Source organism: Solea senegalensis, linkage group LG21 (genome assembly GCF_019176455.1).
Source record: "Solea senegalensis isolate Sse05_10M linkage group LG21, IFAPA_SoseM_1, whole genome shotgun sequence".
Lineage (NCBI taxonomy): Eukaryota > Metazoa > Chordata > Actinopteri > Pleuronectiformes > Soleidae > Solea > Solea senegalensis.
Window position 1 is genome coordinate 2,443,973 of NC_058040.1, and position 17,404 is coordinate 2,461,376.

Below are 17,404 nucleotides of genomic sequence, written 5' to 3' on the forward strand. Positions count from 1 at the left end.
TTTTTATTAAATGGATAGATTGTAGCTTAATCTATCCATTTACATACCGTCTCATTATATGGGCAATGTTCTGATTTACCACACCGTTTTTAGAAATGATTTAAATTCCAAATTTGCATGTTGATAGTTATTAAATCAGACAAGTCATTAATAATCATCCTCCATTACATAAAACCACTAGAAGTCAGTATTCTGTGAAATACTGTGGAGGAATTATGACTCTCTGGTAACATCTGTGTACAAAAGGAAACTAAGAGATGCTTCATTATCCAAAAAATACCATTGATCATGATCTCAGGAAACAATGGTGAACATTTTACTAACTTACACAAGTCCACTCTCCCCCGTGTCCGCTGTATGATCCAGCAAATAAAGAAACCTTCGTCTGTCTTTGTTTATCCACAGGCGGAGGAAAGCAGTGAGGCAGGGTTTTTTTTTTACAGAAGAGGTTTTGGAGCATTTCAGTTAAATTATCAGTTTAAGTGGTCTCTGGTGACAACTGGTGGCTGAATAGCTAAACTACATAAATGCCAACAGTTGTTACTCTCACTAAGCAGAAGAAAAAAACAATTGAATCAATACACTTCAGTTTGATATTGACAACTGATAAATTACAGAAACACACAGCAAATAAGAGTAAGAGGTCATTTATTAGTTATATCAGCAGGATTTCTATAGATGCTTCCCTTTTAAGCAAAACAAAAACACAGCTAATACTTTTGGTTTCAACAAAATGTTAAAAAGGCTGAGTTATCCATGTTGGGCTTTAAAATCTCAAACATGACGCCAGCGTATTATATTTCTATTTAAGTAATTTAAAAAACTGTCAGCAAATGCAAATGAAATGTTGTCACAACCTAGAAAAAAAAGAAACAACCCAGAAAACAATATCTGGAAATGCTGACTCACACAAGTTCAAGCAAAACTTAGGAATGTTAAACTTTAAGGACACAGCAGGACATTCTTGGTGAACAGGGACATCTTCATCATAAAGAGCCTAGTTTCCTCCTCTCAGACGGAGCACAAGATGGAGGGTGGACTCCTTCTGGATGTTGTAGTCGGAGAGGGTGCGACCATCTTCCAGCTGTTTACCAGCGAAGATGAGACGCTGCTGGTCTGGAGGGATTCCTTCCTTATCCTGGATTTTGGCCTTGACGTTCTCAATGGTGTCACTGGGTTCAACCTCCAGAGTGATGGTCTTGCCGGTCAGGGTCTTCACAAAGATCTGCATACCTCCTCTCAGACGCAGGACAAGATGGAGGGTGGACTCCTTCTGGATGTTGTAGTCGGAGAGGGTGCGACCATCTTCCAGCTGTTTACCAGCGAAGATGAGACGCTGCTGGTCTGGAGGGATTCCTTCTTTATCCTGGATTTTGGCCTTGACATTCTCAATGGTATCACTGGGCTCCACCTCCAGAGTGATGGTCTTGCCAGTCAGGGTCTTCACAAAGATCTGCATACCTCCTCTCAGACGCAGCACAAGATGGAGGGTGGACTCCTTCTGGATGTTGTAGTCGGAGAGGGTGCGACCATCTTCCAGCTGTTTACCAGCGAAGATGAGACGCTGCTGGTCTGGAGGGATTCCTTCCTTATCCTGGATTTTGGCCTTGACGTTCTCAATGGTATCACTGGGTTCAACCTCCAGAGTGATGGTCTTGCCGGTCAGGGTCTTCACAAAGATCTGCATACCTCCTCTCAGACGCAGGACAAGATGGAGGGTGGACTCCTTCTGGATGTTGTAGTCGGAGAGGGTGCGACCATCTTCCAGCTGTTTACCAGCAAAGATGAGACGCTGCTGGTCTGGAGGGATTCCTTCTTTATCCTGGATTTTGGCCTTGACATTCTCAATGGTATCACTGGGCTCCACCTCCAGAGTGATGGTCTTGCCAGTCAGGGTCTTCACAAAGATCTGCATACCTCCTCTCAGACGCAGGACAAGATGGAGGGTGGACTCCTTCTGGATGTTGTAGTCGGAGAGGGTGCGACCATCTTCCAGCTGTTTACCAGCGAAGATGAGACGCTGCTGGTCTGGAGGGATTCCTTCCTTATCCTGGATTTTGGCCTTGACATTCTCAATGGTGTCACTGGGTTCAACCTCCAGAGTGATGGTCTTGCCGGTCAGGGTCTTCACAAAGATCTGCATACCTCCTCTCAGACGGAGCACAAGATGGAGGGTGGACTCCTTCTGGATGTTGTAGTCGGAGAGGGTGCGACCATCTTCCAGCTGTTTACCAGCAAAGATGAGACGCTGCTGGTCTGGAGGGATTCCTTCTTTATCCTGGATTTTGGCCTTGACATTCTCAATGGTATCACTGGGCTCCACCTCCAGAGTGATGGTCTTGCCAGTCAGGGTCTTCACAAAGATCTGCATACCTCCTCTCAGACGCAGGACAAGATGGAGGGTGGACTCCTTCTGGATGTTGTAGTCGGAGAGGGTGCGACCATCTTCCAGCTGTTTACCAGCAAAGATGAGACGCTGCTGGTCTGGAGGGATTCCTTCTTTATCCTGGATTTTGGCCTTGACATTCTCAATGGTATCACTGGGCTCCACCTCCAGAGTGATGGTCTTGCCGGTCAGGGTCTTCACAAAGATCTGCATACCTCCTCTCAGACGCAGGACAAGATGGAGGGTGGACTCCTTCTGGATGTTGTAGTCGGAGAGGGTGCGACCATCTTCCAGCTGTTTACCAGCGAAGATGAGACGCTGCTGGTCTGGAGGGATTCCTTCTTTATCCTGGATTTTGGCCTTGACGTTCTCAATGGTATCACTGGGTTCAACCTCCAGAGTGATGGTCTTGCCGGTCAGGGTCTTCACAAAGATCTGCATCTTGACACTGTGAAATGAAAAGGGATGGTATAAAACTAGCACTTTTTATTCACATTAGCAGTAGGTAACAGTTGAATGTGCCACACACAAACAATAATTACACTACATGTAATTTAGCATACGCTTTAATCCAAAGCGATTTACAATGGAATTGAGTACAATCAGCCAGGGGTGGAGTCGAACTTGCGACCAATGCGACCATGATGTCTTTCGCACACAGGGTACCAGTCTTAACCACTGAGCCACTCCAATTGTAACACAACTTTAAATACACTTACCAACTCAAACTAAGTTTCTGCAACAACTAAGCTTGAAAAACCTAAAAATTTGGTAACATTAAGTTAGCAATTCTTATTTTCTTTATTTGATTAAATCAATATCTTCGCTCTTCCTTTGGTTACCATCTCCTCCTCCATTTCAGCTTATTGCAACTAGGGCTGCAACTATGTACTTTGGTCACTATTCCGCTGTTTATTTTTGTGATTAGCCACGATTTCTGCTATATTCAGCGATCTGATTCTGTATAACAAGTTTAGTCTGTTATTTCTGTATAACTAAGTGTAATAGACTGGGACTAATCACACGTTGAACCTCATATCTCACCACAATGTCAACTAGGGGTGTGTCACAATCTCAAATCGAATTTTGATCAAAACAACGCCACAATCACGACCTTCGAATGCAAAGGTGGAATTGACGGTTTAACCATTTACTCTTGGAATTTTGAATTTACACTTCTGTTCAATGTGGACCCAATGCGTCTCCAATCATCTCCTGAAGTGGTTTGGCAGACTGGACAACAATCCCTCCTCTATGCGTCTCAGGTGGATTCACACCTGTACTTACAAGTGATCATTCAGATCACAGAAAACACATTACTGCCAGGTGTGAACGTGGCCTTAGACTGAATCGTAGAAGAGGACTAGTCGGACAAGGCCACACCCAAAGTTATCTAATTCTTCTGTTACTTTCTTGGTCACCATCTTCTACATTTATTAGCCAATTTCAACAACTCAAAATGTGTTGAAACAATAATAATACAGAACAGGAACACAATAATCGTAAATGCTTAGTAGTTTCATCTGCAATTTCGCTCTAAACACAACAACAACAACAACAACAACAACTCATTTTAGTTAAATTATGTAGATTAACGTTTACTTAAAGACACGATAACTGGCCACAAAAACAAAGACAATGGCATTTAATTATCCAAAATGGCTGCCTGTTATTAACAGATAACAAACGGTCACAGTTGCTGCGGGGTGTCCAGCAGTGGATCAGTGGTTAAGACTGGTACCCTGTGTGCAAAACACATCATGGTCGCAAGTTCGACTCCACCACTGGCTGATTGTACTCAATTCCCTTGCTAAATGACATGTAACGTAAAGTTGCTAAGCTAACAGGCGACGACGCCCTCGTAAATTAACCGACCAACCTTAATTTAATTGAACAACAGAAACAAATAGACCGTCATCAAGCATTAAATTGGCTCGAAATACTTCAATTTAGTTATTGGGCGACATTTTCTAAACGTTTTTACGAGCTAATGTTGCCGAACATATCCCGATGTCGTCACAGCCGAGTGACTGTCACTTTACTGTGGCGAAAATACACGCGCGGGTGTCTATGTTATTGTATTAATCACTTGTGTTTCAAATTAAAGTTTTAAGTACAATTTTCTGACCGAATACACATCCAAATTCTGATGAATGCGGTGGTTTTCGTCGCAATGTTTCCAACACATTTCAACACACACAGCTTCGGTATAACGACACATACTGTAAACGGGCGAAAACACACATTACTTACGAGTGAACTGCTTTTCAGACGATGTACGTTATAGAAGCTTCTCTGGCCGCTGCGCGAGTGATTCAGCAAAGAAATGACGACGAGAACGTTCTCCTGCCTTCACTCTTCTTTTACTGGGTCTTTAGACGGTTGACTTTTGACTTACAAGCACATTATCGCCATCTATTGAACTGGAGGACGGATCAGGGGACAGGACAGAAAACGACAAAGAAGGACCTTTGACAACGATACTGTACACACATACATATACATACACACACATACATATACATACATACACACATACATATACATACATATACATACACACATACATATACATACACACATACATATACATACACACATACATATACATACACACACACATACATATACATACATATACATACACATACATACACACATACATATACATACACACATACATACATACATACATACATACATACACACACATACATGTACATACACACATACATATACATACATACACATACATATACATATACACACATACATATACACACACATACATATACACACACATATACATGCATACATACATACACACACATGCATACATACATACACACACATGCATACATATACATACACACACATGCATACATATACATACATACACGCATGTACATACATACATACATACATGCATACATATATGCATACTGTATGTATATAAATATATACACAGAAATAAATATATAAATATATGTGTATATTTATACTGATTAGCAAAATCAGTTTTTATGGTTAATACACCAGCATGTAGAAGCTCTTTTAACTGAAATTATATTTTCAATGTTAAAGGATTAATTATTGTTATCGATGAATTTTCAAATTTCCTGTTTCACAAAAAGAACATTGCACATTATTATCTCTTGATTAACGCGATTCTTGCACCACAGTTAATGAACATAAATGACAAAACAAACAGCGAGTAATTCATTTATTGTTAAATGAGTGGAATTTTCAAAGACGCTTCCCCTTTAAACATCATAAAAACGGAGTTTATACTTTTTGTTTTGACAAATGTTCAGGCTCAATGTTGGGCTTTAAAATCTCAAACATGAGTCCAGCGCATCACATTTGTATGTAAGGCATCTCAAAAACTGTCAGCAAACGCAAGTGAAATGTTCTGTCAAACCAAAAAATCAACAAAACAATATTTGGAAATGCTAACTCAACACCAGCACAAGCTAAACTTAGAAATACTAAACTAAAAACTTTAAGCAATAACTGAAATTGCAGGACATGCAAGTTCAACACGAGAACTAAAGGTGGATGAACAGGGGCATCTTCATCACAAGGTTCTTAGTTTCCTCCTCTCAGACGCAAAACTAGATGGAGGGTGGACTCCATCTGGATATTATAGTCCATGAGCTTGCGGCCATATTCTAATTGTTTACCAGCGAAGATGAGACGCAGTTGGTCTGGAGGGATTCCTTCTTTATCCTGGATTTTGGCCTTGACGCTATCAACGGTGTCACTGGGCTCCACTTTCAGATTGATGGTCTTGCCAGTCAGGGTCTTCACAAAGATCTGCATACCTCCTCTCAGACGGAGCACAAGATGGAGGGTGGACTCCTTCTGGATGTTGTAGTCGGAGAGGGTGCGACCATCTTCCAGTTGTTTACCAGCAAAGATGAGACGCTGCTGGTCTGGAGGGATTCCTTCTTTATCCTGGATTTTGGCTTTGATATTCTCAACGGAGTCACTGGACTCCACCTCCAGAGGGATGGTTTTGCCAGTCAGGGTCTTCACAAAGATCTGCATACCTCCTCTCAGACGGAGCACAAGATGGAGGGTGGACTCCTTCTGGATGTTATAGTCGGAGAGGGTGCGACCATCTTCCAGCTGTTTACCAGCAAAGATGAGACGCTGCTGGTCTTGAGGGATTCCTTCTTTGTCCTGGATTTTGGCCTTGACGTTCTCAATGGTGTCATTCAGCTCAATCTCCAGAGTGATGGTCTTGCCAGTCAGGGTCTTCACAAAGATCTGCATTCCTCCTCTCAGACGGAGCACAAGATGGAGGGTGGCATCCTTCTGGATGTTGTAGTCAGAGAGGGTGCGACCGTCTTCCAGCTGTTTACCAGCGAAGATGAGACGCTGCTGGTCTGCAGGGATCCCTTCCTTATCCTGGATCTTCTTTTTGACGTTCTTAATAGCATCACTGGGCTCCACCTCCAGAGCGATGGTCTTGACAGTCAGGGTGTTCACAGAGATCTGCATCTTGACACTGTGAAAGAAAGAAGAACATTTTTAAATACAACATCAATATCCTTCTATGTTTATTTAGTTACTATTTCCAAAATGTTTGAAGCCTTTCAAGTGACCAGATGAGCAGTATCAACTATACTTTGTCGAAAGAAGGCAGTTCACAGGTTAGTGGTGATGCTTCATATAATGTCAGAATTGATGTGCTTTATGGGCCACTACAAGAAATCTGTTTCACTGCTACCTTTTCTTTGTTCAAAGCCAAGGACTCTTGCCTTTGATGACTTTGACTCCTGTGAAGCAGCCGCACAGACGAAAATGAAAGTGATGAAAATGAAGTTGCCACAGGAAAAAGGCAAAACCAGGTGCAGTGTCCACTCACCAGCCTGATTCAGCTGCACGTGCGCGGCAAAGTGGCGCATTAGAGCAACACTAACTGTTACCGTTACATAAGCGCTGCCATGACATCAAAGACACATGAGCTCCTGACTGATAGAGATAACATCCCATTACAACACATACTGTGTAAAAGCTCACATTACTCACGGGAAAATTATTTCCAGATGATACACTTGATGTCGGCTTCTCCAGATGTCCAGGTAAAGGACTACTAGACTCTTTTAATTGTTTGTGTCAGGGTGTACACCGATAGGTGCAACGCTGCCTTCCACAGGAGCAAGGTTTCTGTCTGCAGTCAAATTATTAAGTTCAAATTTCAATTCAAAAGTTTCTCAAATGTAGCTCAAAAAATGCGTTCTGTGAATGTTTAGGCTCAGGCTGTACACCGAGGGGCAAAACGCTGCTCTCCACATTCAGCACGAGTATTTATTATCAGATTCCTTCCTTTGATCTTTGATCTCTTTCATTGAGTTGCTGCCTTTGAATGCCCTCTCAATTCATCTCCTGTGGGAGAAAAAAAAATGCATCCAAATAAATCATTTAAGTAACATCGGAACAACTTTTGGAATACAACAAGAATATACAGTGCGGCATATTGATTGATTGATTGATCTGTTGAAATTGAATTGACATTCATAACTTAAACACGTTGAATATATTCTTCACATTCTCCTCTCATTCATTTATTATGGACATATTCATTTTCATTACTAGGTAGTTAGTGATGGAGAAACCAAAGCTTTCTGAACCTCTGAATCAACATAAAGCAATTGTGTTGAAACAGTTGAAATGGACGTTGTTTCAAAGCATTTGGTACAATTAAATCTGGTGACATCTGCTGGCCAATCTTCAACATAGCATTTGCACCGTAATGCACTGTAATGTATGTTTAACAATAAAGTTTTTTTGTTTTTTTTAGCTAAAATAAGAAGAAGAGTCTTTTATTTGTCCCGCAAGGGGGACATTTACATGGTCACAGCAGCAAAGACAGTAAAAGATAAAACATTTCCACACATGTGAAAGTACAACATAGAAAGACATTAACAATAACAAGATAGATAGTTTCAGCTTTAGTCTTTGTGACGACCTCGAGAAGTAGCTGATCTGAAGATGAAGATATATTGGCGATGTGAATTTGCTCTATATAAAGAGTCCATACAATAGCGTGACTTCACCTGCGGCAAACACTGTTGATGTTGATGCACTGGAGACGCATGTTAGCACCAGGTGTAAACGCATGTGGTGAAGAGTGATCCCATTGCGATCTGATCACAGAAAATGCGTCCTAAGGCCAGGTGTAACCACCATATTTGCAGCATTGTCTGGTTTTTGTTGTCCAGACACAACCTTCTTACTTGAACCACTTTTGAACTGTTAACCCTTTGAACTATGAACTGTACCCACCCCCAACTCTGTTTAAAGTGAGAAAGAACGAGGTTAATGACACCATGGATATACAATGGAGCTCATTGGCAGTATTACAGATATAACTATTTTGTATCTTTTATATTGACCTGGGAAGCCCATGGCCAAGTGGAAAGGCAACTTGGCAAGTAACCAAAGGGTTGCCGGTTTGAGTCCCCACCAGATGAATGGCTGGGTTATGCCCAAGCAAGGTACCCAATCCCCATTGTTAATGGGACACACAAAGGCCGTCTTTAGACTGCAGCCCAAATTGGATTTTTTTAAGCATATTCAGATTGTAGCCAGATTTTTCCAAAGCAAGACATTCTGGTTGGATTTTTACAGATTTGTTTCAATCTGAATGTTTTGGTTAGCTAGGACGTCATAGTGTCTTCTGCGTCACTCACAGTGCGACTCAGAGCAACAACAACAACAACAACGACGTAGATCTGGAGAGACTGAAGTTATATGCAGGTGCGTTAAACGATTGACACAGTGCAAGACAATAGTTTGAAAAAGGGATAAAGAAATTCCACCGCACCACACTCCCCACTCCACTGCCATTCCACGGATGATGGCAGCACGAAAGGTCTCCTCCTTTTCTGTGGTCTCTGCTGCAGCTGCATGACCATTTGGGAGGCAAAGAGAGTTCTGTCCATTTTATCTATTTTGTTTGGACTGCTTGTTCTTCCGGGGCGTGGCCCAGAGGACGAGACTGGACAATGTTAATATGGACACACGCAGCTCTCTCTATCTTGCAATATATAATGTGAAATGTGCCAATCATGCTGTGGCCACCCCTAGAGAGGGAGGAGCCAAACGAAACCAGATGTGGCAGCTTGTGAAGAAGATGCAGAAGATGGATGTTCATTTGAAAGTGACATTGAACATGCATGTGTTATCATCGTGCTTGGATTTGATTGAATTGTGACTCGTTGATCTTTGGATCTAGTAGTAATAGTTGTATACAGGACTTCCTGTATTCCTTTACTATAACTGCCACCGACCGATATTTCTGCCTCTCTTACATTCGTGATGTGGGTGTGACCCCTGTTGTCAGCTGCCTGTAATAACGCAGCACCCTAAATGTGATTCTCCCCGAGCAAAAAGCCTCAAATGCAGAAATAAATGTGACGTGTTTGCGCCTCTGTTGATGCCCTTGGCTCATTAAACTTGTGTGGGTGGCACTCACTTCCGTCAGAGCGCTTAACATCATCAGGCATCTGGTTAAAAGCGTCTCAACAGTTGAATTAGCCGCAGCAGGAAAGCCCCTGGAAATCACAATCATAGCAGGAAGCATTATCTCCTGATCAGCATTCACAAAGGCAACAGAAGGAACCATTAGGACATGAAAGTGGTTCGTTGGTGGGGAAATGCTGCGGGGCAGGATTTGCCTCCGACTTATCAGAGAAGACTGCAAACTTGGTCCTAAATAAAAAGAAAGTTGTGTGGGAGCCAGAGGTGTGGTGAAAGTAATGAGTTCTTTTCATGACAGTTAAGAAGATTAAAATCTTTTTATATGTCCCTGATGGTGAAAGTGTGTTTTGAGAAAAATCTAAAGCAGTGGTTCACAAACTACTAGACGAGACTTCAGCCCATATTGGACTTTTATGCATATCCAGATTGTATCGATCTTGATTTGTTGGCAGTCTGAACAGCTGAAAAAAACATGAGATACGATTTTTCTACATACAGAGTTTGGCTTTAATTACGACTGTGAGCCGGTTTTTAGGCCTTGTTTAGACTGCAGTCCAAATCGGATTTGTAAGCATTGGCCGGCGGCCAAACACACTGCAATGACCCAAAACACATGCAGGAGGAGACACAAGATGCATATTCACAAAGGCTGAGGATTCAAAAACACACGCAGAAGTGAAAACACACACAAACCCTAAAACACACAGGACAGAAAACACACACAAACCCCAAAACATTCAGGACAGAAAACACACACAAACCCCAAAACATGGGACAGAAAACACACACAAACCCCAAAACATGGGACAGAAAACACACACAAACCCCAAAACAAGCAGGACAGAAACACACACAAACCCTAAAACACACAGAAGTGAAACACACACAAACCCTGAAACATGCAGGACAGAAAACACACACAAACCCCAAACCACGAGGACAGACAACACACACAAACCCTAAAACACGCAGAAGTGAAAACACATGCAAACCCTGAAACACACACAAACCCTAAAACATGCAGGACAGAAAACACACACAAACCCCAAAACACGCAGGACAGAAAACACACACAACGTGGATTGGACCCTCCAGTGGGCCAGTTATGGCCTTCAGGCCCTATGTTTGACACCCCTGATATACATTGTAATGTATAGTTATTCAAATAAAGCTTCATTTAAAAAGGTTTGTACTCACCACCCATGCTCAAAATCTTCTTCTCCAGTTTTGGTGTAGCAGCCCCCAACTTAAGTATCTTGCCCAGGGACATAGACTAACGGGGCCGGGAATTGAACCTACAACCTACCACAGATCCACTGGCTTGTGAAGGTGAAAAACATTAGCATTTGAAGGAATCATGAGGAGAAAAAGGTTGGGAAATCGTCACATTTTGGCTTCACGTTTGTACCTGGCTCACAAACACGACGCAGAAGAATGCTTCAATATTTAGAAATAATCTTTTGTTCTTTTTATTCAAGTTTTATGATTTATTTAGGGAAACTGTCACATTTGTCTTCTCATCATGAAAATGTACATTTATCAATTTGCATAAAACATCACATATACAGTACATCAAAATAAATACATCATCTGGTGGGTGGATTGAGCTTGCATTTGACGGTTGGTCAGTTGACTCTACAGCTACGCTATTCACACTGCAGCCTCCACAACCTGCAAGTCATGGATTTAAAAACCAAATTTACAGCAGCTGAAGCCAGAAGTGGAGAAGCTGGAGTAAAAAAGGCTTGGAGGTGACTGCAGACAGGAGGGAGGTCAAGGACAAGACACAGTGTGTTGGACTGATTAGGAAGCACTCACTTTTATTTCCTAAACACGGCAGCTTATATGTTGCCGTGTTCAGAAATCCAACTCATCAGTTCATACGTCTGGCCCACGGAGCAATGGTGTGACTCAAGGGCTGAGCAATGTATGGATATTATACCTATATTAAGACACGATACCAAATATGGTCTTAGATTTTAGATATCGTGATGTCGTGATAAGGTATCTGTGGTGACTTTTCATAGTTTTAGGCTGCTGCATTGATAATGGTCATATATAATCATATAAATATACCATTACCATGTACCATTCCACATTAAAAAGCCAAAGAAATAAAACCAGGTATTACCAGGTTTATTGTTTGTATAACATCTCAGACGGAAACTTTTCAATAAATTCCTCTTAAAGTGAGCGTTTATTGTGTGACTGTATGAGGTTCTGACAGAGTCACCACTGATAAAACTGAGGCATATTCCAGTCAAGGATTCTTTGTGTAAATTGGAAAAACAAAAATATGAATTAAAAAAACTACTTCTGTGTCTTCATTTCACATTCCTAACACTGTGCCTTGTCCCCGACTCCTTCCTTTTCTCCTCTCCGTAACTCCTCACCTGTGCCATGTTATACCTTAACTCTCAACTCTCTGTGTTTCTCATTACCTTCAATTCCTTGATGATCTTTTAGGTCTTTTATTCTCAGTTAATCCTACATGTCCCGTCGTCTCCAGGTGACAATGTTGTAGCTCCCGTCCAAATAAAACCCACCATGTTGTCAGACACTGTCGTGTCAAAGGAGGAAAGAGTGGGATTGATTTCTGCGTCTCGCAGCAGGAGGGGCTGGACGTCATCTAACTGTATTTACACCGCCTGCTCCTGGGCGGAGGAGGAAGGGAGAGAGGATGAAGAGTTAGGACGAGGCGGTCGGTCTCGGTTTCAGAAACGTCTTTCATGGAACTTCTCATATCGATACTTCATATTCACGAGTGTCCTGCTGAGACAGGAAGACAAGACGGATGAGACGAGGAAGGGACCACGTGAGATTTACAGTATGATGGACGGTTAGAGGACAAATGTGGTGGAAACTCACCCCTCCTGTCTCATAGAGAGGGTTGTCAAACTCTGTCTCCACAGTGATCTGTCGGTAAGGGTGAGGGTAGATGAGCGGAAGCCTGAGGTTCGAGTGATATCTGCACCTGAAGGACGAACAGAAACAAATCAGTTATTCATCAGTGATTAAGATAATAAAAGTAAACAAACAGAATAATTATAAAGCATAAATAATTGGACTAAAAACAATTATAGGCAGCCATCAAAAACAACAATGCCCTTCAATAAACCTGAAGCATAAACCAATGAATAAGAAAGAGGAAACAGCACAGTGAGTAGGAGAGAGGAGCGGTGTGTGAAGGCCACTGTAGTTCCCTAACATGCTTGTTGCAGTCTGTCGTCTCACCATTAGATGTCGCTCATTCTTTGTTAAGTCCAAAGTGTGATGTAAATGTTCTAGATGAAAAACTTGCTGTCGGGTAACATGTCGGGCTGCCACAGCGGATCAGCTGCTCAGTGAAACACACGTTTGATTTCCCGACGCAAACCTCACATTCGGAGCAAAGCGGATCGGGCGCTTGACCTGTTAGGGTTTGAACCGGCAACCCCCAGGAGATTTGGATAAGCTACATCATTCTTGTACATTTTGCTGACTGAAGGCTTTTGTGTTTGTTGTTTTGTTTGTTTGATTTATTGACACAGTGAGTGATGGAACTTTGCTGAAAGATTGTGTGGCTTTTGTTTTTTGTCGTGGGACAGTTTCCTCTCCTGTCTTCTTCAGTCTTGGCTGTATACACAGGCATCTCCTCTTCTTTGTATTATGTAAAGACTCCACATGTTTTTTTCTGTGACTATGGTTTATTTACCCCCCTGTCCTTAGGCCTGCTTCACACTGGAAACGTTACGTGTGCATGTTGCGGTTGCATTTCTACACCATGTGAATAAATCCGCCACTCTGTCAGCACGATTATATAAAAGTGACACCTCTCACAGTAGTTTTTGTGTCTTGAATCTGAATACACTAACAAGATAAATACTTTTTTCAAGATCCCGTCTATTCATGTCGGAAGGTAACGAAACACAACAGCTCTTCATTTTCAGGAGAGAACAGATTCATGAAAAACGTACTCTCATTTATAATTCCTCTCCGGAACCTTAAAAGTCAAGTGGTCAGAGACATTACCGCGTGACGTAGACGTAGGCGCCTCCCAGCAACACAGACAGCAAGAGGATGAGGACGAAGACGACCAGAGCTATGTTCCCTCCATCCAGAGTGGAGCCGGCAGTCGCCTCTGCAACTGGTTAACAAATGCAAGAAAGAAAGATAGATAGATTATTACATTACATGTCATTTAGCAGACGCTTTTATCCAAAGCGACTTACAATGGAATCAAGTACAATTAGCCAGGGGTGGAATCGAACTTGCGACCATGATGTCTTTGGTACACAAGGTAGGGTCTTAACCACTGAGCCACTCCACCCCCTAGATACTTTATTGATTATATATTGTCCAGCAGCTCTTGACATGTAAGTAAAAAAAAAAGTAGAAAACAAAAAGTCGACGTAGTCTTCCAGTTGTAAAATTAATTCCCAGCGATTGAACTAATCAGAGACATAGTGTTCCCTCATATGTGTTGTGCTTTGTCATCTATTTCCCTCGAAGTCGAAACATAAGGTGTGTTTCCACCAGCGCGGCTTGCCTCGCCTCGCCTCGGCACGGCACGGCTCAGTTAATTTGCTTTTCCATTAATGATAGCCCCTGGTACCTGGTCTTATGGAATGGAATATGAGACTGGGTATGCATGTGTAGAATACTAGACTGGTGTGGAATCTCATTTTAGTCCAACTGGAACCACGAGCATGTTCATAAGTAACGAGTATCGAGTGACCACAGAGGTCCACTAGGGTCATACAGTATATTTAGACATCTGCCCATTTTCATGGTGGTCAATTTGGTGAGCACCCCTACAGTGTGAGTCCATGTGGGTTCATGCTCGCTGTAAGACAACAATTCCCAGTCCAGTTGGTGGCACACAACAAAGAAGGTAACCATGGAAACTTGGTAGAGGTGATGCAAGGAGGTCCACCGGTACCAAAACATGTACAACTCAACGTTAGACGAATATAAGGGCACAGAAAAAGGGTCAAAGCCCTGGTGAAGAATCACTACAAGTGGAATGGAACGTGAGCTCGAGTACGCATGTGTGGAATGTGAATGTTCATGCAAGCTGACATACAGTAGTGTCTGCCTCTGGTCTCCAGAAGGACCACTGGACCTGAAAAGGAACGGTCCACAAAGGGGAAACGAAAGCAAGTCCACTCACATGCAGAGACAGTGGGAATGAGGTGGGCAGTCAGGCGTCTGCTTGAAGCACACTGAGCAGACACATTGAACAGAAATGCTTGTCAGTCTTCGACTTGTGTGATGGTTTGTGTTTGAGGTGAGAATTACACAACAAACTGTGTCCTCGTTTCAGGTCCACAGTGTCACGTCACACCTACGCACGGAGACAGACTCACCTTCCAAAGCATGGTTGCCAAAGCAGTTACGGGTGGCTGCAAGACATCATCCTGTCAGTCAGTGCATGTATGCAAATTGACATCACACTTCATTTAGTGCAGTAGCGCACTTTTGTTACAAGTCTGCTTAAAGTCACAGTTCGTTAAAATCCTCACCCATCACACGGCTGCTCAAGCTTTCTGCTCTAATGTGAGGCACGTATTTAAAGCTAGCAGCTTCTTAAAGTGATAATGTTTTTGGGATCACAGCTCTCTCTCGTTAGCGTTCCTCTCTGATGAAAGACGGACAAACTCGTTTCATTTGCAACATGACCTGAGGCAATCTCTCCATTTCTGAAACTCACTCGCCGATATCATCACACTCTTCCTTACTTTTGATCAGACCTCGATCAGATTTGACTTTATTCATCCCACACTGGGATTCACTAAATGCTGTGGACCGTAAGGGGCGTGAACCGGTGCCCCCTGGGGACTTTCCGGGGGTTCTGGTTTTTTTCCTAACTAAAGTTTAGCAGGTGGAACTTTTGGTCTCGCTGTAACCCAGACTCATTTTAGTGACGTACCACAACCAAATCAACACTAGTGACAAGGTTTAGATGATGGAGAAGAAAACTGTGCAATGTTTTGGAAACTAACAACAAGCCAACGTCAGCCAAACGCATCAATGATTCAGACAGCATTTGTATTGTTAAAACAAAAAAATGTTATTTGTACAGCAAATAATTGATATTGGTGAAGTATTCTTTGTTATCCAAATGTATTTGTTTAAAAATGACACTATGATAGTTATCATTGCACATTTCATATTTTTATTTGAAACACATTATTGAAAGAAAAGTGAAGCGTTTCTTCTAATATTGATTCAATAAATGTTATACTTGACACAGTGTTACAATTTCGTGAGAGTCGCGGGCCCCCGGGAAATTTCTTCCTCCAAATGGGGCCCAACAGAAAAAGTTTGAGAACCACTGCTCTATGCAACTAAGCTAACCGGTCTTATGTGTAACTATAGACTAACTCCACCGTTACACAATCGAACGGCGGTTTATTTGGTCTCATTACAGAAATCTCTGCTCTGACTTTGCACCATTGTTGTTTCATTTAATTATAACTTCCATTCATCCATCATCTACCACTTTATCCTCCACCGGTGGGTCGCTGTGGCAATCTCAGCTAATGTAGGGCGATAAGGCGGGGTCACACCCGGGACAGGTCACCAGTCCATCGCAGTCCACACACACACACACACACACACGTGTTTATTTTCATATTTCAAGAAGTGTCTTGATGAGCTCAGCTGTGATTTGACTGTTTGGGAAAGGAGTTTAGCGAAGTGTCGGTTGCATGAAAAAAGGAACAGGGACTATTTATCTCAGCAGGCAAAGGGCAGGAAAACCTGGTGTTCATGCGTAAATCCAAGGGCACATAGACAGGGGAGGGTTTCATTCTATACATTCACTAAAAAAAAAAAAATCCTGCAAAGTCTCACCCCTGCACAGTGGAAGTGGCCCGCTCCAGAACGACGGGTTTCCAAGGATACATTTGATGGAAACCTCGCCAATGAGCTCGTAACCTTGGTAACAGACAAAGGTGAGCGACTCTCCGGGCAGGTAAAGCCTCTTGGACAGGACCTGGTAGCCGTCGTCAGGGAGACCAGGGTTTTCACAGGAAACGGACTCCTCAGCTGTGGCGTGAAGACAGAAAAAAAAGAAAGAAAGAAAGACAGAAAGACAGACAGACGGAGAAAGCTTAATGGATGGATACTGTTAAGGCTTTTGCGTCAGAGCTGGACTGACACATGTGACAGGCTCCTGCTGAGGTGACATGACTCAGGGATAATCTCCACCCCCTCCTCTCAGGTGGCTGAGGGCTGATTGCTATGCTGCATTAGCATAAGATTTACACATCAAACATCAAACGCTGCTCACAAACATTAATAATAACGTAAGCGCGCGCACACACACACACACACTTACATAGAGACGCTGTAATCTGTGTCAGCACAGGAGGAAGAGAGCCAGGTCTTTTTTTTTCACACAAACCCACTCATGTTAGTTCACACAGCAGCAGGAATGGAGCCTCTCATCTTCAGTTACAGCCGAATATGAAAGTGTCTACACCGAGGACAGTTCCAAACCACACCACAGGGCGGCTTCAGCTTCAGCACACAACTCTTTCG

The 17,404-nt window shown here is 42.5% G+C and overlaps 2 protein-coding genes across 5 annotated transcripts in view; both read right to left on the reverse strand.

The window, feature by feature from the left end:
* Window positions 1-631: 631 nt before the first annotated feature.
* Window positions 632-6,929, reverse strand: LOC122758286 (polyubiquitin-C). Of its 4 annotated transcripts, XM_044012332.1 has the most exons (3): window positions 4,640-4,752; window positions 2,822-2,834; window positions 632-2,593 (listed from the first exon to the last, which is right to left on the reverse strand). In XM_044012332.1, the coding sequence occupies exons 2-3, from the start codon at window positions 2,825-2,827 to the stop codon at window positions 998-1,000; spliced, it is 1,602 nt and encodes a 533-aa protein (XP_043868267.1). In that variant the 5' UTR covers window positions 2,828-2,834; window positions 4,640-4,752; the 3' UTR covers window positions 632-997. The 4 variants fall into 4 exon arrangements, with proteins under 4 accessions (XP_043868267.1, XP_043868265.1, XP_043868269.1 ...); XM_044012330.1 differs by lacking the exon at window positions 4,640-4,752 and adding an exon at window positions 6,437-6,929 and having other exon boundaries at window positions 632-2,827; XM_044012334.1 differs by lacking the exons at window positions 2,822-2,834; window positions 4,640-4,752 and adding an exon at window positions 6,161-6,436 and having other exon boundaries at window positions 632-2,779.
* Window positions 6,930-11,415: 4,486 nt separating this feature from the next.
* LOC122758628 (seizure 6-like protein) overlaps window positions 11,416-17,404 on the reverse strand; it is a 35,480-nt gene continuing 29,491 nt past the window's right edge. Inside the window, exons 13-17 of the mRNA XM_044012892.1 lie at window positions 16,715-16,909; window positions 15,226-15,261; window positions 13,889-14,003; window positions 12,746-12,851; window positions 11,416-12,649 (exon numbers count right to left, since the gene is read on the reverse strand). Coding sequence (XP_043868827.1) covers window positions 12,617-12,649; window positions 12,746-12,851; window positions 13,889-14,003; window positions 15,226-15,261; window positions 16,715-16,909 — 485 coding nt within the window. The 3' untranslated portion in view covers window positions 11,416-12,616. The remainder of the gene's footprint in view (window positions 12,650-12,745; window positions 12,852-13,888; window positions 14,004-15,225; window positions 15,262-16,714; window positions 16,910-17,404) is intronic.

Bases quoted from the DNA above. Each gene is read 5' to 3' on its own strand.
- LOC122758286 (XM_044012330.1), bottom strand. From the start codon at position 6,892: ATGCAGATCTCTGTGAACACCCTGACTGTCAAGACCATCGCTCTGGAG. The intron at 2,828-6,436 runs ATGCAGATCTTT...CACAGTGTCAAG, and splicing joins TGCTCCGTCTGAGAGGAGGT to ATGCAGATCTTTGTGAAGAC.